The sequence below is a fragment of the Bolinopsis microptera genome, chromosome 3 (assembly GCF_026151205.1).
Source record: "Bolinopsis microptera isolate Bmic1 chromosome 3, MBARI_Bmic_1.0, whole genome shotgun sequence".
Classification (NCBI taxonomy): domain Eukaryota; kingdom Metazoa; phylum Ctenophora; class Tentaculata; order Lobata; family Bolinopsidae; genus Bolinopsis; species Bolinopsis microptera.
In genome coordinates, this window is record NC_087074.1 from 19252584 (window position 1) to 19275956 (window position 23373).

General features: G+C 39.1%; 3 protein-coding genes and 1 long non-coding RNA gene across 4 annotated transcripts; 1 reads left to right on the forward strand and 3 right to left on the reverse strand.

The window, feature by feature from the left end:
• Positions 1–425: 425 nt before the first annotated feature.
• Positions 426–3036, reverse strand: LOC134813299 (uncharacterized). Its single transcript, XM_063820989.1, has 2 exons — positions 2792–3036; positions 426–2289 (listed from the first exon to the last, which is right to left on the reverse strand). The coding sequence occupies exons 1-2, from the start codon at positions 2921–2923 to the stop codon at positions 1507–1509; spliced, it is 915 nt and encodes a 304-aa protein (XP_063677059.1). The 5' UTR covers positions 2924–3036; the 3' UTR covers positions 426–1506.
• LOC134813304 (uncharacterized) lies at positions 745–18103 on the forward strand. Its single transcript, XR_010159997.1, has 4 exons — positions 745–869; positions 16381–16646; positions 17148–17315; positions 17739–18103. It is a non-coding gene; the product is annotated as an uncharacterized LOC134813304 (long non-coding RNA).
• On the reverse strand, positions 4667–5941 carry LOC134813300 (uncharacterized). The gene has a single exon (XM_063820990.1). The coding sequence runs from the start codon at positions 5694–5696 to the stop codon at positions 4806–4808; it is 891 nt and encodes a 296-aa protein (XP_063677060.1). The 5' UTR covers positions 5697–5941; the 3' UTR covers positions 4667–4805.
• Positions 11398–13814, reverse strand: LOC134813303 (calmodulin-A-like). Its single transcript, XM_063820993.1, has 4 exons — positions 13666–13814; positions 13358–13496; positions 12950–13003; positions 11398–11936 (listed from the first exon to the last, which is right to left on the reverse strand). The coding sequence occupies exons 1-4, from the start codon at positions 13811–13813 to the stop codon at positions 11744–11746; spliced, it is 534 nt and encodes a 177-aa protein (XP_063677063.1). The 5' UTR covers position 13814; the 3' UTR covers positions 11398–11743.
• Positions 18104–23373: the final 5270 nt, after the last annotated feature.

The window sequence follows — 23373 nt, forward strand, 5'->3', positions numbered from 1 at the left end:
GCCTATTGTATTTACGTTGTTTCGTTATAATATTGAGTTGAAAGATACCGGGAATTATAGCAACTTAGTCGAGCTGTTTCGGAATAATGATGGATTATTTAAAAACACTATGAACTGCTGATTTATGTCTTAAAAGTGTACAATTTTAAAGTTTTGTTTGAGATTATTAAATATTTATTTATGATCCGGTAACACTCCTAATCTGATTCATTGTAGCCATGAATTCCTCTGATTAAAGTAAGAATATGGAAGTTACATGATCAAATTTTAACCCATTTTTCTTAATGCTTCAAAAACATTGCTAAGAACCTTTTATAAAGAGCGAAAATTGTATTAAATGTATTGAGCCGACTGTTGTGTCAGGGATTGAATTTAATCTAAACATTATTGGTCGTCATGACCTGTGATTATAGACTGTTTTTTAATCAAGCAATAAAGATTAAGCAATTTAGGATGTCCTTCGTGGAATATTTATTTTTATCACTTGAGTTTGTTTATATCAACAAATAACTGACAAATTCTTTGTTTCAAAATACTCCTTTTACTGCTTCAACACTGAAACTGACATGCACATCTGGTACAAAAACGGGAATTATAATCTTAAAGAAATCTCACGTGTCGAAGACTGCACCAATGTTATTCTTCATTGTATCCAATTCGTTCACGGAGTGGCAAAGTTTTAAATTTGATTGATGAGGCAACCACAAGATAATTTTCTGAATGTAATCATTTTTAACTTAATTCTAGTTTCTAGAATCATGCGGACGAATTACCACCACGAAAATGCCCCACACCACAAAGATAGCGTCAAATGAGCTAACGGATTGTTCACGATGATTTGGGGTCATTCTTCAAGAGCTTTGAACAATGTAAGTTGCACATCTCATTCAAACTTTCTTGATTTTTACAACAATACATGATCTTGTTTAAGTATAACATCACATTGTATACCAAAAGTGCATCAGTATCATGCACTTTAAATAATTCGCTCCATCTCAATGATAAACGGTAAAAACCGCAGTACCACAAATATCGACGGACAGTTATTGTCTCCGGACTTAATAATAGCAATATAATCTAAAACAGACAGTGTCGTTGTCTGATGTGAGGCAATTGACTGATTGTTAGTCTAAATATCAGTGCTTGTGGTCCGTGAGATATGAGAATCTGGTATAAATCTTGGGTTGACTATTACTGCACATGCATTTTTAGCTCTGATTACATAAATTTGATCATAGATACAGTTTGAGGATATGGGACACCACATTATGATCACTGTTAATAACTGACCTAACAGACAATGTCTATTAAACGCCACTCCCCCATCTACAGACATTGGTTCAATCTTCATCAAATCTGGCTTTTCTTCACGGCATTTCAAGATCAACTGTAAAAATGGAAATGCTTCTTAAGATTAAGAACCAAAGTTCATTCCTGCCGGCTAGTTCCTCAGACCCCAAACTCAATGATCTAGAAGTCCTCCAATGAGTTGGAATAAGTTCAGGTTCAATTAATGCCAGGTCGTGTAGAGAGAGCAGATCCGGCCCTATCCCAACTACCGAGCACCTCCGGTCCCACCGTGTTAACTCGCCTGCTCACTACGCTCCTCCTCCCCCCACTTACTAGACCCCTCCTCGCGCTCAGCGGACCCCTCTTCTCACTTGTCCTCCCTTTCTCCAAATCCTTTCTCCCCAACAGCTCCTTAATTCGGTCCACGTGCTCTCGAACTTTTGATAGATCCAGATAGGTTTCTGTTTGGTCCAGTTCTGATGTCATTTTGACTGAACTGACGGTAATCTCAGGAAGTGGAGATCGGACCTGGGGTCTTGCTGGCTCGGTTTCTAGGGTAAGGAAGTCGTTGTAGGAGGTGGGGTTCTCTCTTGATCTCAGTTTCAGTGGAGGGGGGTGTCTTTTGAGTTGGGTCAGTGATACTTGGAAATGTTGGTCCTTCTCAAATTCTCTGAATTTTTTCTGCATGTCGATTTCTTCAGTCTTGGGAATTCTGTCTCCAAGTCCAAAAGGCGAAGCAGCGAGGGATCGAGATGCTCGATTCTGTCCCCTCGTCCGACCACTGGAGTCCGAGAATGGACTCTTTCTACAGCGTGCGCTTTTCTTGAGTATGTCTCTTTCGATGAAACTAACATCTATACCGTCAAAAATGTGAGCTTTGTGAATAGTTGGCAGAGATTGGCTGTAAACATTTTTCAGTTTCTCTTCATTGCCGTCAAGAATATCGTTGTGAAGCTGGTTCCCACTTATTATCGCCTCCGTCATTGCTAGTCCTAATTCCTGAGACGCACGATGTGTTAAAACTATTATGTTATAATTATAAATTGTGCCTTCAGCCTTGATTGTGATTGTACATAATAAATGAAACTTATAATAAGTCATGAATAGTGAATATCATTGAATACCAACTTTGTATTTTTAGATAATGTAGGCTGTTGAGTGTAGACCGTAGAGCCGCCGCAGTAGCTCCGAAGTTATAATAGATTGATTAGATAATATAATAGATACATTTACTTCTACTGGGCTAACACTTATTGCTTTATTGTTTATTGACGCACCACCTATTGTTCTTAATTAGCACACAGCGGGCCGAGTTCTCACTCTCAGTTCTATGTTCGTGCTAATAAAGATTGAAAATGAATACACTCAGTACTCACATAAAACAAATAGGTATTCAGGCTGGCTATATTGATGTAGCCAGTGATAATTTATATATTGATGTAGCCACTGCATTTTTATGATCCTGCCGAGTCAAATGAGTGAAATCCTTAAAAATTCTTACCAAAGTCACTGCGGCTCTCATGCGGGGTAGATATGATCTGGCGGTTGATTCAGCTGGTGTTTTAGGTTTAATTTCGGACACGGAGCCATTAAAACCTAGCTCGGAGTCTTCCAGAATAGTTTCCAAAACCATTTTCGTTTGTTAAAAGAAAGGCAGACTGTTTAAGAACGTAAATTAACTAGAAATTGAAATATGTGCACCTGTGAGCATTAATTTCCATTGTCAGTATTATATTTGTTGTTCAGTTATATTTAAACAGGGTCCAAAATAATGCCATGCATCAATGGATATAATTGTTTTCCATTTTGATGAGCAGGAATTTAAATTTTCCATTCTACCGATAAAACACCATTCAATGGGAAGATAAAGAAGTGCAAACTACAGCTTAAAGCTTTCTGTTTGGTCTTCTAGCTGTGAATCTGAGATTCTGAGAGGTCCGTTATAGTATGATAGCATGCACTCAAGCAGTTTCAATGACTCCTAAATCATAACAACTGTGGGATGATTTGTTCATTGTGTTACTGTAACTACTCTACTGTGCACGATCTTGCACTCTATTTGGAACTGTTACCAACAGTGGTGGCACTCTCGATCTTGTAACAGTCAATTAAGGCGCCATGTTTCCGATGTAATGATCGTATTTTTTTTACGAATTCAAGTCAACACGAATTCAAGTTTAACGACTGTTCATTCGAACCGATTTAATCGTTTCTCTTTTTAACAACCCTTTGTTTCCATTTTCCATAGTTGACAATTATTAAAAAATTATTGTTTGATTCAGCCGCCACCATCTTTTAGAGTTTAATCGAACATTTATTAACCCAAATATAAGCCTAAATATCTTTCGACGCGTGCTACTCCCTGATCACAATAAAATTCGTAATGGTAAAATTTTCACTGTCTGGGACCTGGGTTTAAATTTAATACTGCTGTTCCATTTCCAATGTTGATCTGCGAAAAGTTTGGATGATTTTTGTTATAAAACCCATTAACTGCAACGAATTATTCGTAAGAAACTTCTAGAATGTACGACATCACGTACAGTAAACAGTGTTCAAAACAATCGTCCAATCAATTCTACATACTTCAATGATTGTTCACCATTCACGAATGGTGTAAACGCGGAAAGACAATCATAACTATAATTGCAACAACAATGCAATATAATCAACTCCGCAGAAGAAACCAAGAGACAGAATGGCTCTGCATAGTCAGCCAGAAACGAAATAAAATCACAGCCAGAAACAAAATAAAATCAGACTATAGTACTGAGACTTGTACCGGCTTCAAATTGCAGAACCGCATGATAAAATAAAATAACGACGGTGAATAATTCGAGTTACACTTGTTACAAATGCGTTTATCGGGCCATATAGAGCTGCCCCAAATTCGATCACATCTTAACAGTGAAGCTCCTCACCACTAATGTGTCCTTGTTAGAAGCATGCGCTACAGAGTAGTCTTACTTGTGGTTTTCATATTTCATTCTGGAGTTTTAAAGATTTGCATTCATTATCTTTCCTTTTCGATAATTCGCAAGATACGTCGATAGACGTAACTTGTAATATATGTTTAATGTTATCGATTTCAAAGATAGCACTTTTTATTGCTGATAATTTATGACGAAGAACAAAATTAAAACTGTTGAATTCTGAATAACGTTTGTAGTAAATGTAAATTAAATAAGCTTAACTAACATCAAGGAAAAAAAATACATGCACCACAACAATTTACACTGCAAAATTAAAACCATGCCAATAAAACAGACAGCTTCGAACTGCCCCTGCCGCAAAATTACTGAATAACATTTCATAATCTTCGTCCGGTTTTATGTCACATTTCTGTACCAAAGGTGTGTAATCTAATTAAAACCCATTCTGTACACCTCAGATCAAATTTCGTAGCATTATTATTAAACTTTACAAGTCTTCGAACTTTTCATCATCAAAATTTGAGCTGCTGTTAAAACAAATAATGTGTTGACTGTTACTGCTGCATTCTGTCGAAACGGATTTCAACGAACTCCTGACGAACATATTTGCGCGATATTTCCGTTCTGAGCGAAATTGTTCTGATCGACAGTAGCTTGCGAGTAAGTGCTCCCCCCACTGGTAGCTCTCCTCTCTTTTCTCCTCCTCGACTGAAACCAACCGATCACATCGTTCTTATACAGGCCCAGTTTCTGAGCCAGGGCAATACGGTCCACAATCCTGGCACTCCCGTATTTCTGGAAGAACTCTTCCAGCACGGCTGATTGAGAGTAGGTGAAGCGTTTGGTAGCACGAGGTTTTATCACGTTGGCTTGACGGTGGGGTGACGGTGGTGATGGAGGTCTTATGTTCGTCACCTGGCTCTGTTGTGACATTGATAACAGGGGTAGGGTCTCTCTGGACTGAAAACTGAAGGGAGCTGGAGAGTCTTTGGACTGAAAACTGAAGGGAGCTGGAGAGTCTTTGGACTGAAAACTGAAGGGAGCTGGATAGTCTTTGGACTGAAAACTGAAGGGGACTGGAGAGTCTTTGGACTGAAAACTGAAGGGTGCTGGAGAGTTCTGGACGTGCACATTTGGCGGGAATAGACCGGCGGGGTAGGGAAACAATGGAAAGTTCGAGAGCTGATTTGAGAGCTGAGAAGTGAGTTGGTTGCTGATATGAGAATTCACTGAATCTTGGATCAGGTCCTGAACTTGCTGCTTGACGTTGTTCTCTTTCACTGAATTGTTCTGTTTGGGCAGAAAATCTGCGAGTTTTTTAAGAACATATTTATGTCTGAGCGTCTGTTCCTGTTTCCTAATCTCCTCCTCTGTGAATCGTTCCAGAATAAACGGGTCTAATAACGGTGGGTCAGCTGGCTCGAAATTCATTCTGTAATAAATTGTATTGGTTAATTTACAGGGGTATATCATGATTCATGAGGTTAGGGTAAAATGTAATCGTAAAATGCCTTACCACAGCTGCACTCGCACAACTTTATCAGCCAAACTGCTATAACAACTCTATTTATATAACAACAAAAATGAGCAGCGAACTAAATATATTTCAAATATACTCGCTGGACCTGAGTATTCCAGACAGAACTAGAACTGCATATTGCTGGGTCGATGACAGATGTAAACAGGATCTGTCAAACAGAATGTGGCAGCAAGTGCTCTGCGTTCGCTCAGACGTGACCAGACCACTGGCTAAAAAGCTCAACTATTTCAAATATTTCATCGACAGACGGTCTACTTCAAGGTCCATTTCAGACCTCGTTCATTTATTGGAGGATTCCGGGCGCCAAGTTCAATTATCAGCCGGATAGCAAAATCTAGAATGTTTTCCGGTTTGTGTTCCTCATAGCAAACGTCTCAACCCGTAACGAGTGGCGAATAGATGGGTTTCATATCGGTGTTACTGATGAGTTAACGTCTAAAAGTTGCGTATCAATACAAATTAGATGGCGTGGTGAAGTCTGATATGCAAGTTTGTAGACTATACAGTCTAAAGAGATCGCAATTCACAGCTATTACTAACGAACAATAGTTGAAGGTAAGCTAACAATTGGCTATTTAATTCACAAGCCTCTCTCCGAGAAATGCCCTGTCAAACACGTCTTTTGAAAGAATCCTAAGCACAGCAATGTTTCACCGAGCTTTCCTACCATAAACTGATACAAAGAGACAAGTCTCCCATGCTGTCACACAAAGATGTATAGTATCACAACAAAACAAGACGGTATATGTCATGTCAATGAAGACCTGTCATTCAGTCTCCGAAAAGAAAGCGGAGGTACGACGAGAGAAGGAATTGTGTAATGGCAGAACATCAATCGACGATCTGGAGTGGTAACGAAGATAACAAAAGCGACGAAACAGCGTGCGGCAGCAGTGTTGTGTGTGTGTGTGTGTGTAAGAGTGGCACAATGGCGTACAAAGGGACCTAATAGAGCTCAACAGAGCGGGGTATTAATGAGGTGAAAAGGGCGATTTGCAATCTTAATACAAGCAGGGCAATTACACGTTGCTAAAGGTGCACCGCCTCCATGATACATCTAATTGCAAACTGATAATTCGGTGTTATCATCCTAGCTTGAATCCCATTGTACACGTTGCTAGACTAGAACCGATAGCACAACAAAGAAGCTTTTTTAGAGCTCAAGCTGGCAGTCGAAAGCTCGTGACAGGCAGTCTAGCGGCAACATTTCGCGAGCATGCTAAGAGGATTCCCATTAGCGAGGGTGTGTGTTTATTACACCAGCAGCATGAGCAAAGAGAGTGCTCGCTCACACCGCCAGCCAGTCTACAAAACAGAGCAAAGTAGCAGGACAACTCCAACTATAGAAGTAAGAGAACAGACACTCTGCCTTGTTGTGATTTGATTTGCATGGGACTGTTTATACCAGCCTCCCGGCTCATTTTAAGGCTAATTTCTGTATGGTTCTCTCGAGATTAATGATGCGGTTATACCCCAACCCGCCCAATGGGGGGTCATTTCTCGGTCACGTGAGTGTTTAGTATGCAACTCCAGTGCCACGTGGCTAGCCTCCTAGTCAGATGACCTGGCCTAAGGGCTCCATCAATCTGTATAGCAATTACGATGTGTGCTCTTTCTTTCCCCTGCCCGAAATAGAACTCATTATCCAGTAGGAGATTCTAATTGAGCCTCGCTTATCATAATCCAGATCTAGATTCTAGGACCAACTTACGGAGACCGGCCGTCGAGCAGTAACTCCGGATCGTCCTTAATTTGGGATGTGTTTATCTATATTGCTTTGATGGTTTAAGTGGCCTCTGCAAGAGACCTGAGTCATTAGAGAGCGGACTGTTCAGATCGAGCCACGCTGCAGCTGTGCTAAATTATACAAAATTTCATGGCCCACCACAGCAATAGTATTGTGCGGTTTGGTAACACCCATTTAGAGCCTCACAAAGTTGAGGCAACTCTTATATCAATCAAATATATGTCCACATTTGATGTTGAACTCTATGCAGCAGTACTGAAAAGTAAAACGTCCCGCCAACGACGTCACAACAACAAAGGATGAAAACTAATTCTGGGCCTGAAGGGCGGAGTATATTGTACAAACCATGACATAGTCACTAGATCCACACAGCAACGTACGAGAAGCTATGAGCAGGGACCGCTATTGTTATAATCCATTGCCAGACTGAGTCTAGACCTCTGATGAGGCATGGGCCGGTCCCCCGCCAATCAAATTTAATATGAATACTGACGTAGGTCGACTGATCCGCTGGGAACAATTAAAGTACTGAGTAGAACTACTAGACGTTACAGCTAAAGATTGAGTACTTACTACTTAATCTCCAATATTATGAAGGTATACATTATGAGCATTATAACTTATGTTAAATTTGCGGTTTTAAAGGACTTGGTCCATTTAAGTGGGTACTTACAACAGGTGTAGGTTTCTCACCAGGCTGGTACTCAGGTGAGACATAACGATATGAGACAGTTCTCGCGTTCAATCGAGACTTAAAGTTGAGTGTCATGAGTCTGCCTCTCCAGCAGGATCATTCAATTCTGATCTTGTTTATTTACCATGAAATATCCAGGAATAGAATGACAAGAATGTCACTTCCTTGTGGAAGGACTATATTAATCTTATCTCCAGCACCTCACTTAGAACACAATGAGAAATAGCACAATGAAAGAAACTCGTTGATCTAGATAGTCCACCTACATTCCACAGTAAATAACAGAGGAACACATGAGGAAAGAACGGGGCGAGTTGGTGCCGCTGCAGTTCATCAAGGAGCGCAATATTAGAACTGATAGCGATACTCAAGAGCAGATTTGGCCACGTGAACATAAGTTACAAAAACGGAACACCGTTATCATACATTCATGTAGCTAACCACATTCCTGGCAAAGCGAAGAAACAATAACGGTCTTAAAGGCGTGAAAATGCCTCAACTCCCGTTATGAACCTTCTCAAGGATCGTGCTTTGACAAAAGTTTTAAACTGAGCTCGAAAAGAAGTACCTTGTTCCACACAAAACGGCAGGGCAGGAACAGGGAAATATTGTACAGTGTCCCGGGCTACTAGTGACCTCAGACTGTGTGATGTACGTCTGCTCCCCGCCGCGGGTCTCTGTGGTGTAATTACCGGCACGTGATCAGGTCACCTGACCCCGTCTCCCCGTCACGTGATAACGTTTCACCTTTCCCACTCGTCATCCGCTAATCTTACCAGACAGAGTCTGGTGGAATACAATAATTCTCTAATTAGGATTTCAGAAGTGAGTGTTTGTGTGTGCCCAGACACGGGCTTGTAGGGGATCATTACCCCGCCGCTAATTAGCCAGCCCTATTGTTGTAGAAATTGAGAGGAGCGGGACCCGGCCCAGCTAGCAGCATGACCGCCGGCTAACTTTATCACCATGAAGGGTTATCGGGCTAACTTCTGCGTGGCTCTACTGATAACACGGCGTGTTGTTCGGACGTATATCTTTGAAGTAGGTCCCGGAAATATACTTCTGCGAGGAAAAGTGGCGTCGGCAGAGTCGGGACACATGTGCACTTGTATTTGTTGGTAGAAACTAGAGCGCGTCCCAGACATTATAAAGGCTTGCGAGGTTTTCAGTTACAAATTGATGTTGACACTGTTTCTGTTAACGCAAAGTCGTGAAGGTCGCGACATATTATCACGTGGTTCTGTGACGCGTAATCACGTTTCCATTAGCGGAGCACGTGGGCCGTCATATGAGCACGTGCAGCGAATGATTGTGGCATACCTGGTCCTCAAATTAAGGTCTCTCTGTCTAGAAAACTGAAAGGGCTGTCTCTGTGATATTTCACAAAGAAGCCATGGTCTGTTGCAGTTTATCGCTGTTATCAAATACAGGGGGAATCATATGTAATACGAATTACTGAGGTATCTTCCATCATAATAAGGGACTCGTTTGTGGTAGGTATGGGACGTACTATTTATATCGGCATTATTGGCCCATAAACTGTTGGTTCAATCTAATATATATATATATTTTTTGTTGATATACAGCTACTTGCCACTTAGATCCAGGATCATTATACTACATAACGCAGGAATTCTAGACATGGGGTGCTTGGTTGTGGGACACACTCAACTAAGTAAGGTTGAGAGACCTCAAATCTCCCTGAAGAGATATAAACAGTGTGAGCCACTTCAATCTAATAAGGCTGTCAGTAAAGCTATAGGAAAATATACACAGCCAAATAAGTTTTTAGAATTTTAATGATCAATTTGGAGTATAAATTGAGACCTATTGATGCAGACTGTTGTAACTCTTGTAACCCCTGTACACTGTACCTCTTGCTACCCCCTATCATCTATGAAAGTTTAGAATTATATTTTGATCGAGAGCTTGAGAATAACCGGAAAAAGTTAAAACCGACCTTGTCATTAATTACTCGTTTTGAGGACTATTTCTCGCCTACAATTGCACGAAAATCTATTAAACTAGGTTTCAGAACCCAATAAAGCTTAATTATCCCTTAAAATTTTGCAGTTCAACTTCAAACACAAATCAGTAACCAACACGAAGAAACAATCATCACAGCTAAATTATAATATGAACGGGCTGATTCGTGACCCATCCCGAGGGACCAATAGCAAGGTGTTACGTAACGGGAGCAACGGGCGTCTATCGTTTCTCACTACAAACTTTAAGTTTAAGCTAATTGGAATTGAAGAGAAAAAGTTATCCAAAAAATTCGGTGAAATATAAAAACTGTGAAAATGACATACAAGAGATCTCACTCTTCAACAAGACTTAAAAAGGCCCTCACACCACTGAGCCCATATAAACTCTGGCCCTCTGCAGGTGGACTGACAGTGACACAATCGTGAACTCCATTAATTAGACACATGTCTAGACACTGGCCACGTCCTCAATTCAACACGTAGTGCCTCTTAAAGATTAAAACCACCGATAAAGCTACACTAAATGTAACCCTTGTCGGTGTCATAGTGTAATCTTAATTAAATCACTTTAAACGGACGCTTACATGCAGATATAATCACCAGTAAAAACTGTTATAGAAACCTAAAGAATTACTCAACCCTATTATTAATTTACCTCAATATTACAAGTTATGTTATTGTTAAGTTGTACCTTTCATTTTACAACATCAGTGACTTGTATTTTATCGGGGAGCTAAATAAAACGAGTCAAATAATGTTACGTGTCGAAACCACCACAAACCGCCTCCGAGAAACGAAATTACTTCTTCAGCCAACTCTTTAGTTGCTGCACAAATATCTAATAACCATCTCAACAGAGGGTCAAATGCAGATAAGGAAGGTAAACAAATGCAGATAACGTCCGTTAACTTACTCCTATTACGCGATTGGTCACGTGACGTAACACCTCGATTACTATCGGTTGCTCGGGATGGGTCACGAATCGGCCCGTTTGTGATGATTGTTTCTTCGTGTTGGTTACCTGCTTTGTGTTTCTTTTAATCCTGCTTTCGTACTCTGCTCTTCACTCGTGTATAAATTAAACAAATATGCCTTAACTCCCATCAGAATCCATATCTCATACCTAATTATAGCCACCGCTGGAAATTCAATTTATTGTAGACACTAGACAAACACAAATCTTCAATTCCGTCTACCATTTTTAATCGACCACATTAACAACAATTTTCCTGATTTAAAGTCATCCCGAACCAAATGTTCAGCTAAATTAGCTACAGTATAAAATCGTTGCAATTGAACTCTGTTTGAGTTCCATATCTTTATCATCTAAAGACTAAACGTTCCTCATGACGTCTCCTCCTACTGAATATGAATCTCTTAATTGAGCAGCTGGCGTTCAAGTCACACGCCCTAGCCTCTGTAAGCTTAAAGCTACCATCTCAATCTTCTATATATATTAATATATGCATCAAGAACTGTTCTGGTTTCTCAATAATCTTCACATGCCCAGATGAGCAACTGATCTCTCATCTCATTATAAACTAACTGCTCTCACTTAGGTTTACAAGTCATGCCCACAAACTCAACATAGTTAATCTTGCCGTCTCCATTAAGATCAGCCTCCTTGATCAGCTCGTCAGCCTCCTTGTCCGAGAGGGTGTCTCCTATAGCAGTCAGTACTCTTATCAACTCCGAACACTCTATGTAGCCGTCACCGTCGTCGTCAAATATCTCGAACGCTTCCCTGGTGTAGTGTGTAATGGTAAACTATCGTGTGCTATAAGACAAACAAGGTTTTACCTTGTGGCTCAGTTCCTTGGCAAGCCCGATTATAACGCTAGATAGTAGATGCAGTTTATGTGTGGTTATTGATTTAGCTTCTCTTGACCCCCCTGCCCCACAGCTGTGTAATTATAGGGTTTGGTCAACAGTCTGGTGAACTGCTATCTAGTGCTACAGAAATACTAATAACCTAATAACGGTATAACTGCATGAGCATAGCGGTAATTTGTAAACGGAAAATAAGGAGGAACTGAGTGTCGTTAGTATGGGTTGTAATAAAATATACCCAAACCGACTTGAAAATACGACTGATTACCATACAAATACAATAGCCGATTAGTATTAGCCATCATCATAATCATGCTTTCACGAATTATCTGCTTTATGGATAACCTTCAAGACTCTTTCTTTTAAAAAACTGCTTTTAGAGCTTCTGCATAAAAATCAAGAAACAAATTTCATCCATCTATAATTAGAGCTAGGAGCAATCCAAACCGCACCACGAATGATCATTAGATTAACATGATGATATGTGCGACAGTTATTCTAGTCATGGTCCACAGACAATACCTTCAGTTACTGTGAACGTCAATGATTGAATAATTGATTTTATGATAATGGATTTCTCCGGGACCCATGAGAATCTAGAATTGATGGTGCCTGAAATTATTTAATTTGGGTAATTTTGGAAGTGTGATAAATCTTGAAGTTTTGCGAATTTTATGGGACGACTTGTTTTTCACTGGGACGGTTCTAACATGAAATGAGGTTTATATCGTAATGAGAAGTTACCATGATGAATGATAACAGGAAAATTGGAAGGATCGTAACCTTTTTTGCTGTTTCTTAATCAATAGCTAACTGTAACAGAAACATCGGCGAGACATATTTAAATAGTTACTTCCATGGAAGTAATAAATATTAGTTATACAGTTCGTTAACCTAGATACAATTGTGACTCTAAAAATATCTTACTTGAGCTCTTGATCCAAGAAACCATGCCTGTTCCTGTGCTCCGCTATAATCTCACTGAAAATCATAAAATTATAACTTTTATAATATTCAGGTTGAGATAACTGACATGTCCACCAGTCTATAACCTTCCATTTTAATAACCAACATGTCCGAAGTGTAGACAGTCCTGCATGAAGCATGTTGCTTCTGACCCTGCGAACTAACGTGAAGTGTTTAAATCCGTTTAATAATTATTAGAATATGAGGGATGAACTGTAAGTCGCGACCGCGACCGGCGACCGGTGACTCTAAAATGCAAAACTCTCTGAGATCCAAGTGGGATTTTATCATGAATTTGCAACCTATCCCTATACCTGCAGATAATGTACCTAATGAAATAGCAATCTCTTGATCATAAATCAACTGTACCTAAACTCAAGGAATGATATTGAAGTCTTGTCCATGTTTGTCAGTTCGTTTACCACAGTGTTGATCTCCTGATCGCTAGGCACACCGCCGGCCGCCCTCATCACCTGACCCAGCTGATCCAGCTTGATGTGACCTCCCTCTGGAAACAAATATTATAAGCTAAATGTTTTGCGTGCCTTACAAATTGACTCGCATGTAAAATTTGCCATTTGCTGCATTATAATTATACTTGATCTTACGTGGTGTTCTGCTACCAAATAAATTGTGTGAGTATATATTTATCAAATCAAAGTAAGATTCTACCGTACTTCCTTTGGTGAAGAGATTGAAAACTTTCTTCAGTTCTGCGATCTGTTCCTCGGTAAGAGGGAATTCCCCTGCCATGTGCTTCTTAGGTGTGTTCGGCTTACTCTTCTTCTTCCCCTTGCTCTTCCCCTTTCCTTTCTTCACCGGCATATTGTCCCTGTGTGGACTAGCTCAGCAAGTTCACCACCCTACAATACAACATAACCAAACAAAATATTTCAAAAAAAGTGAAACATGAAATTGAGCTGGCACAGCAGGGTATGCTAAGGAGTGAGCTAAAAGTGTCGCTGACTTGTATAATACGTCTCTCTCTCAGTCTCTCTCTCTCTCTCTCCCACTGCTCTATCCAATTAATTTTCTCAACGTGGTCAGCACGAGACTTGTCATATTCAGATAGTCCGAGATATATCACGAGATACTGTATATCTTCTCAGATCCTCCAAGTGGTACGTGCCATAATCTCCACTTTAACTTCTTATCTCGTGTTTTTTGTCCAATGTGCACGTGTAATACTCTGCTGAGCTCTGTTTAATTATTGGGCAGACGTGATGGAGATCTACCTCGAGGAAAATATTTTAAAACGATGTTTTTTCCATTATGTATACGAGATGTATTGAGTTAGCAGTGATCTGGATATGGTATTGACCAACTTGATAAGCCAGTTCCCCAAGAAACTCTCATGCTTGATTGATATTAAATTCAGTTTGGAGCAATGCCACACTAGCCATGGGGTGGTTAAATGACATTCCGATACGCTAAGCGGTTAGAAAATAATATCAAGGGATCTGGCACGGGTTTGTACTGAAGCAGTCAACTTTAACTGTGTAACTTTTGTGATATTTAAATCAGGTAATCATTGCAGCCTGCGTCAATCTCATGAAAGTCTTATTGTAATGGGTTATGTAGCTTAGCACTAGGAGATGCCATATAAAAGATACGATCGTAATCTAGGGATCTGAAAATACTCGTATTTCGGAGACAGTGTAAATAAAAGTGTCAATTCACTTCATGTGCACAGCACAGGACACAGGTCCATTAACATCGCCCAATATAGGTTTATCTTCACACGTGCTTTCACGCATTTATTTTCAAATCAAGCTTATCAACCAATAAACAACGAAGTAGAGATCAAAGCGAGGATCAAGTGAAACGGGCGGATAAACTACAATTATATAGTCCAAACAGCTAACAACAAAGGGATGGTGTCCGATAAACTGACTGCCATGGCAACCAACACATTGTATCAACCATTCACAAATGAAATTCAATGCCCAAATCTAATACGGTACATACAACTGTACGGGGAGCGGGATTTCTTTGCAATTTCAACTGTGTCACGTACACGTAACGGGATATTAGCTATTCAAAGAATGCTAAGCATTCAATAGGTTGGTTTAAGCATACGGAGGGGTGTCAATTAATTATGTCTTTTAAATAAGCGGAAGATAAAGAGAAGATAACGTCATCTGGCGCGGTTCAGAAATAAATACCGTCGAAATAAAGCGTCCAGTTTTTGACACCTCAGAAATTGAGACAGGAGGTAAAAGTACTGTAGAACCATTTACCCCAGCTGCCTAGATTATTAAAATTTTGGCCCGTATCAGGTTGCCTAATATCCTACATGATCATTTATAAACTAATAAGCTGGCCATCATATTTTGGACATACCCCGCATACCACATAAATACCACATACATATTAAATTCTGATCTATTTAAGCAAACGACCTACACCCAATATGTTTCCTGAACCACAGTTACTACAGCTACTATCTATTGTTAAGATCTACTATATAATTGTTACTAATAGCTACCTAACGTATGATCAAAACGCCCACTTGAACCTGAAAGTATAGCGAATACTAAATGTCAACGATAATCATGAGCAATTATCTCGTTAACTCCCCGGTTATTTTGTCATCAAATGAAATTTCAGCAACTCGCATCCTATCGCGATTTTAAGAGGCTGGTAATAGAGATATAAACAGGTCATCTCAAATCAGTTGAGCATGATAAATACATGCCCATTTGTTCCATTTAGTTTTACACCATTTTAACCAATAACCATTCGAGGTTTTTATGTCAAGAATAGCGTAAACGGCGAGGAACCGTTTTCTCCATTCTCGCAAATGTAGTTATCTGGTTAGGAATATGGCTATTAGCCGGCTGTAAGAGGGCTGTTAAGGGGCTGTTACCGTAACAGCCGGCTATTGTTATTATTTGCCAACCATTTTTCCGTTTTACTACAGTGACAAGAATTGTTGTCTTCATAGGTTCCCTCGGGTATAACTTTTTTAAGGACCGGATAATTCTTGAAAAGAGCATAAGACATGTGTTATTTATGTGTATCATAATTTGGTACTTGTATGTGAGATTAAAAAGAATAAATTACCTTATGTATCAAGAATAAATTGATTTAAGAAGGGCACTTCGTTTACGCAGTTTCACATTATTGTCAATAAGACCTCACCAAAAATAGTAGCTCACTGTACTGTTAACTTTTTGGATGTAAACAAGTGATAAGATCATGCTTGATCTAAATAGAATCTGGCATACAGCTGCAACTTATGTCATGCCAGCTAAAGAATGTCAAATTCTCCCAGACTCACAAGTTTTAACTTTCCTACAACATCATACTCCGACCCGCTTGGTTAGCTCCGACACTTAAGTGACTTATTAGTTAATATAACGACGTAATGAGACTAAATTATATCCCAGGTGGTTAGGGAGGGTGTGCCGCCGCCCTCATGCGAGAAAAACTGATTCCGAGGAGATAAAACCAGACTCCAGCCCCTCTCTACAGCCATAACCAGGACTCTTACTTCGGATACTTTGGAGAGATTCGTAGATTCCCCTACTGGGTCATTGAATAGTTCGACCGCCTTATTCATACCCCAGTCCAGCAAAGAATTTCCATTAGGGCAGCTGTAGTTGTTTACAGACTCCTGACTTACAATCACACGAAACTCCGGATTTAGCATCAGGTGTGTACCTGTGCGTATCATGAAATTGAGTTTTCTTGTGACAGCTGGTTATATATTAGCTCGTTTCTTGTAGCCGAGTACATGCTGTACTTTGTTGTTTTATTATTATAACTAGATTTACTTATTTTTTATTGAACTCGCTTTCGTGGACATTTTTGTATTTTGATGCCTGTTTGCAGTATGAGCAGCCAACGGATTCTTCCTTGCAATTTTTTTCGTTGAAAAGTTAAAGCTGTAATACGTCAATTTTATAAGCTAACCATGCATGATCACAATATTTAACTACATTTATATTGATGGTATACAGTCCACCACTTACCAACATCTTAAAGTTTATTTATAAACTATCGGTAAACGATGGTTCCATAAACTCAACATTTTGCAGAATCAATTTATTTAAGTAAATAGTTGTGCACTTTATTGCTATTCATATTAACCAGGATTCTTGACTAATTTCCACAATCTTAAAATTACGAAGTCTCACACTTGTGCACTGTGCAGGTAAAGATCGTTACATGACGATGAGGACTATTTCCTCCTTTCTCCTCACACTCCTCTCCTCCCTGCTCCTTATTTCCGTGTCCTGCCTCCCCACAAGAGATATAAAACCTACCAGTGAGAGCCCAGTGACGTCATACTTCAGCACTACTCCTGGAAATACAGAAACACGTTAGTGAATTTTCATATCGGCTGTTGATTTCTGACCTATTTTTGTCGAATTTTAAGATGTGTTTGACCTCGCATTTGACAATTTCTGTTTCATTGTTCTCACATTCCATGTAGAATTCTACCATCTTCTGACAAATATATGCTTAGGTCCGATAAAGAATGTGAACTTTTTCAGCACTTTCGTCGGAAAAATGACAAATTTCAGCATTTAAAGGGGTCCCCAAAATGAGGTTTTGGGGTCAGCGATTGTTTCTGAATGTTTCTGATGGTTCTTTTGGATAGTTCTTGACTGTAAAACAAATTTTGGATAAAAACTCCGCAATTTTAGCATATTTGTATAACTCCGCAATAGCCCCTCAATAACCCCACAATTACCCCTCAATAACCCCACAATAACCCCTCAATAACCCCTCACTCTCCCAGATTGCATGTCACCTGAAGGAGAGATGGTTGCAGAAGGAGACCTCCTGTTTGAAGACTGTGAGGTCAGATGTTACTGCGTCTCCGGAGGGGAGTCCTGCATTAACCGGTGTGGTCGACCCTTCCCGCCACCTCACTGTCGACTTCCCAGACTGGTTCCTGATCCTCACGACCGCTGTTGTAAAGTTTTCAGGTGTTTTGACAGGGAGATAAGTTAAAGGACTCTTCCGGAGTTTATTGAAAAGTTTGATGACTCTTTCAGTTTGTCCAACTTGTTTGAGATATCTTGTTTAAGGATTTTGTTTTTGAGGGTTTATTGTTATTTTTGAGTTCTTGAATTATGGTTTTGTTGAAATATTTCTTTTGAATTTTGTGAAACAGATTTCAGCTTATTATTTAGTCTATATATATATATAATTATGTAGTATCTAAGAACGGTGGAAACATTGAATTAACCTTATTTATCTTACATATATATGATATTAGGATAAATGAGATACGACACAACCCTAGGAAAATTGGGCATAAACAGACATTTCTTAGAAACCTATTTCGGTTTTATTAACTGACAGATTATGGCGATCTCTAGACTAATAACCCATCTGTTGAACGTGTATTTTACTCTTCAAGTGACACTTGTCAAAAATGCTATAAATCATAAACCATAAAGCAAATATCTCACGCTGTGCTCAGCTAAACTGGTGCTTTATTTCTGATTTCATTAAACCTTAATCATATAACTAGTGGTATTCAACCGAACTGATCAATATCTGGAGACATGGTTTATAAATTGTTGCTTAGGTTGACAACTTGACATTGCAAATATATAATGAAACAATGACTATGAGTGATATGAATATGAGTACCCCGTGACACGCCTGGCACCTTACCAATAACTAGCTGGTAGTAGTTGGTAACAGGTAGTCTCGTAACCAATCCACCAGGTGCACCAGACAGTGGTTCTATCTCCCGGTATTCGGTCCTCCACCGAGCTCCAGTTAGACCACTGAACGCCACTCCCCCTACTTTTTCTCCTGACCACGTCGCGTTACAACCATCACCTCCGCTGAAAATATTGCTTACTGCAATTTCGCAGGTCATACCTGTTTATTGTGCAATGATTTTTAACTGAGAGCTGCACTTGCAGGTAGCAGCAGTGGCGTGACGTTGCCTATTGGCGTCCCCCCCCCCCCTCCCACTGGGTAGCAGCTCTGACTGCGAGTCAGTGCTCAGTTATAAATCTTTACTACATCAACATGATCGCCTTTCACCCGTGAAGTGCGACGTGATTCGTGGGGCTGGGGCCGCCACTTGTGGTCGATTATAGATATAAACATTTGCAGCATTTATATCGGTCGCGGTTAACGCACAGTTCTACTTTTAGTTCCACTTCTAGCGCTAAACTCACAATATGTCATAGAAATAGACAGTTTGACAGGGTCTGCACAAAAAACAATTTATTAAGAACTAAATGATCTTCCTCTAGTTTTGAAAGAACCCACACGTGCCCGTGCACGTGTCTTGATCTTGTGATATCGCAGTGGAATTAAAAGTATTAACCTTAAACTTAAAGTTAAAGCATATTACGCAAAGTGGACTTTTATTTTTATTAACCGATTGTCTAGGGTGATCATCGTAGCCACGACCCACGCACGCTTTGGTAATTCATCAAGCAAGTCTGACTAGACAAGATAAGCATTTCTGAGCTCCATTACACATTATAATTGTGGGACTCTCCCACTGAGACAGGTTTGATACATGTGTCAATGTTATAACTCAAGCTCTAACAGAAAATAAGCTCTCACTTACTACTTATAAGCCATTTAACTACGGGAAAGCTAATCGTCTAACTCTAATAGGTCACGTCAATGGTACGCTTTTTTAAATGCGTCAATCTTATGACATTCAGTTTGACTCGTGTCTTGCTACTAGTACTATTAGTTATAATATAGTTATAGTTATACTTATATACATCGACACGTATGTTAGTAGCAAGACCGGCTGCCGCGCGCAAAAAGGGCTTGCAGCGTGTGTCAACTCGCGTCCAAGTCCGAAGTCCTTTTCATTTCTATCAAATACACATTGGAATTGGTTACGAAGTTTTACGGTAACCGTCTTCTGCCCTGTATTGGAGCTATTTGTTTGCCAGTGCCTCGAGCCCTAGTTAAGGTAGAGTTTCGGTACGGGTAACTGTTAGCCGTTAATTTTAAAAGGTTGTGGCTTAAAGTTGGGGTTAAGGGTCCGCCTGGGCCCTAACATCATGAACCAAGTTTTACCTTTCAAAATTGAGGTGATAAACCACCTCCTTGTTCAAGTAGAGCGAAAAACTTGTTTTATTTTTCAGTATTCTCCATTCACGCCAGAAGACTTCGTTTTTTCCATTTTGATACTGTCTGTTTGAGACAAACGTGGCTGCGTTCCAGGTGCCACAGCGGTGTACGTACACGCCTGAGAGTGAGTATGTAACTCATTACTCAGTTATAAAGAGGTTTTTAAAATATTGTTAATTCATGATATTACTGCAGATTTAATGAGAAAACTTTAAATTTAGTGAAACCCTTAAAACTGAAAGTTTACTGGTAGGCCCCTTTTATCTAATGAATCAGAGTTCATGTGTTGTTGCATTCGCAATCCAGGTGGCACTTTTAAAAAAATGAAATTCGTTCCAATTTGGTGGAGTCCTACTCGAAGAAAGCTCTCATCAAGTTGGAAATAATATTTCTTCAGGAGAGCTCCCCTTCCTATTGAGACGTTTGATTGAGGGGATTTACAGTTGGAGATTGCAAACAAATAATAGGGGAAAAATGTTTTTTTAAACACTGACCTAACCGGATATCCCACACAAACCAGCCAATGTGGTCGCCCTGTCGATCATAGAAGTTAACATATCTGGTAGAATCTTGCACTCCACTGTAGCTGACGTACACAGGGTTGTGTTCTAAGTGAACGGTTCTTATGCAGGGTGAGGCGAGACATTGCTCACAGTCAATGTAGCAGTTTTGTGTTATTTCCTCCCACTGTCCACTGCTCCCTAAAATATAAATGTATCATCTATTTACTGTGTATTTGGGGAAAACATTGCCATCAATTTGAAAGCGAAAAATTTGTACGTGCGAGAGGGCCAGGGCCGTCGCCCAATTATTTTGGAACTGAAGTATTTAATTTTAGGACGCATTACAAGATCTATCACGATCCAGTTGCATTGCCAGTATAGTATAGTAGCTTAGCTTAGCTTGGTTCAAAAACAGAATAATATTCTGCAGAAAGAGCCACGACACCACACGTAGTAATCACTCAAAACAGCATGGAAACTGTCTATTTAGTTACTAGACTGCATCAGCACTCGATATATTGTACTGAACTCAATATATTATATAATATTGACAATATCAATTTTTCCCAGTTCATAGTCATAGCTCTTTTACGATCCCGTGCGCCGTGGCTGTGAGAAGCACGTGAATCTTATTAATTACCGTCTAGTATATAGTCTAGGACAATACAAGAAACACACTGACACATTTGAAAATACCGTTTAGTGAGGAGCATGGACAAATTGCAAATGTTACAATATTGATTACAAGTCTAAATTTCTTTGATGTTGCTGGCATGGCCATGGCATTTAATTAATTCGATAGAATTATGTTTCATAATTAAGACGGGATCGCCCGTCAATATATAGTGTCACTGTCAGGAGCATATTGAGCAAAATAATTGCATGTCCACTGTCCATCATTCATGCATATTAGACTTCCCCTCGAATAGCTTGTATATCAGTTCCAAAAGACGGCTTCTATTAAATTATCGCAAGTGTTTCCTTTTTCCAAACAAACAAAAAATCATTTCATTTTATATTACCGTTCCCAAACGCAAAATGATTCCGAACTGAATGAATCGGTCGCCCGCTTGTCCCATTCTTTTACAATTTATGATTGATTAAATTGTACGACAGCTTTCCCGAAAGCAACCCAAGAGATTTCGACAAAGTGTGATTGATGTTCAATGTTATAAAGATATAAACTCATTGCAATTTGCAGGTCTTGAATGAATCATGTATCGGTATCATTTTGCGTTTGGGAACGGCAATTAAAATTGATATCATTTCTTTTTTTAGTAAAAGCTTTGATGTTATTCATATTGTTTAACTTTAAGCAGACGGACGTTGCGTGCACATTCATTCGGTTGCTAGGAGACTGATTGTGGTTGACGTGATAACGTACAAAATTCAGGAGTCAACATTAAACCTCAGAACTACCAGTAACCTTTTACAACATGTTTGGACAAATGGATAAAATACTGAGTATTTCTTATTTCAGTATTTCAATCACGAGACTAATAAACAGCGAACTACTCCATTATTTGATAAATGGATAAAAGTTATTCAAAAAGTACATCCTGCAAGATTTTTGAAACACCCTGTATTATACTTGAAATTGAGTAACTTATAATTTATCGTCTATAAAATATATTATAACTTTGTTCATGATATTATCTATATTAATATGTTATATGGCTGTGATACTGATATGGCTGATTTAAATGAGTCACTAATAATCATGATAATACTAATCGTACTATATATAAACCGAGACAATTATACATATATGAATAATGATATATCTGTTGCCATTTTACTGACACCACGGCATCAACTTTAACAGTTTAACGCGAGTACAATGATATACCATTAAAACTTATTCGGCTGGGTTGAGTGCTTTTATCACTTTTTTATGCGGAAATAAAAAATTGGCCGATGAATGAGAACTTTAGGTCCCGACATTAGTATCCTTAAGTGGTGCAAAAATCACAAAATAAATATATATATTGTTGTCTCTTAACACCACTTTAGGGTTAGACGGGTTTCTGTTATAGTATACTAATACTATTAAAGGTGGCTTAAATTTGAAATAGCTCCTAACGTTACGTTAGGTACCTCAACTCGCCGAACAGTTAAAATTAAATTGGGTTGCCTGGCACAAATTTGATTGTAACGCCCGCAAGTTGTTGATGGTCAAAATCCCAACTTCTTGGACATTGTTGCCCCTCATCATGCAAATTTCGACAAATTTTCTTGGGCTATATCACTATAGAAATGATACAGAAATGGTTGTAAATGTGGTTTCGTCAGTTTAAATGTTTTGATCTCAGTCCTAACTGATCGATAGAGAGTAATATCGATCAGTTTAACGAATAGGCAATAGCAGTATCTAAGTATAACATAATGAAGTCTGATTTGAACAGATTTGATCCTCACACGACGAGTCACGTCCACGAGGTTAAGGCACCAGATTTTATATTACAAATGCAGTTTCACGATCTCATAAATGACGTTACATTTTAAATTTATCAAGTATAGAGCTATTCAGTATCCATAGCCCAGTCTATTTGTGGTAGTGTCGATCCTTTTTACCGCCCGTTTATTGATTAAATTCCCATATTTTGAAACTATGCAATTTATTTGTTGAACTATTAGAGTTCAGTTGTGAACAATCAATAATCCTTCACTGATCGATTTCGTACATTTACATTTTTGTTTGATTAATGATTATGATAGCTTAGTCCACAAACGGTGTAAAATTTTGCCGTTGAAATTGTCGGATTGTGATTAATAATAATTACCTAATCGAATTCGTCTTATGAA

Bases quoted from the DNA above. Each gene is read 5' to 3' on its own strand.
- LOC134813299 (XM_063820989.1), bottom strand. From the start codon at position 2,923: ATGGTTTTGGAAACTATTCTGGAAGACTCCGAGCTAGGTTTTAATGGC. The intron at 2,290-2,791 runs GTAAGAATTTTT...CGTGCGTCTCAG, and splicing joins TGAGAGCCGCAGTGACTTTG to GAATTAGGACTAGCAATGAC.
- LOC134813300 (XM_063820990.1), bottom strand. From the start codon at position 5,696: ATGATATACCCCTGTAAATTAACCAATACAATTTATTACAGAATGAAT.
- LOC134813303 (XM_063820993.1), bottom strand. From the start codon at position 13,813: ATGCCGGTGAAGAAAGGAAAGGGGAAGAGCAAGGGGAAGAAGAAGAGT. The intron at 13,497-13,665 runs GTACGGTAGAAT...ATTTGTTTCCAG, and splicing joins CAATCTCTTCACCAAAGGAA to AGGGAGGTCACATCAAGCTG. The intron at 13,004-13,357 runs GTACAGTTGATT...TATGATTTTCAG, and splicing joins ATATCATTCCTTGAGTTTAG to TGAGATTATAGCGGAGCACA.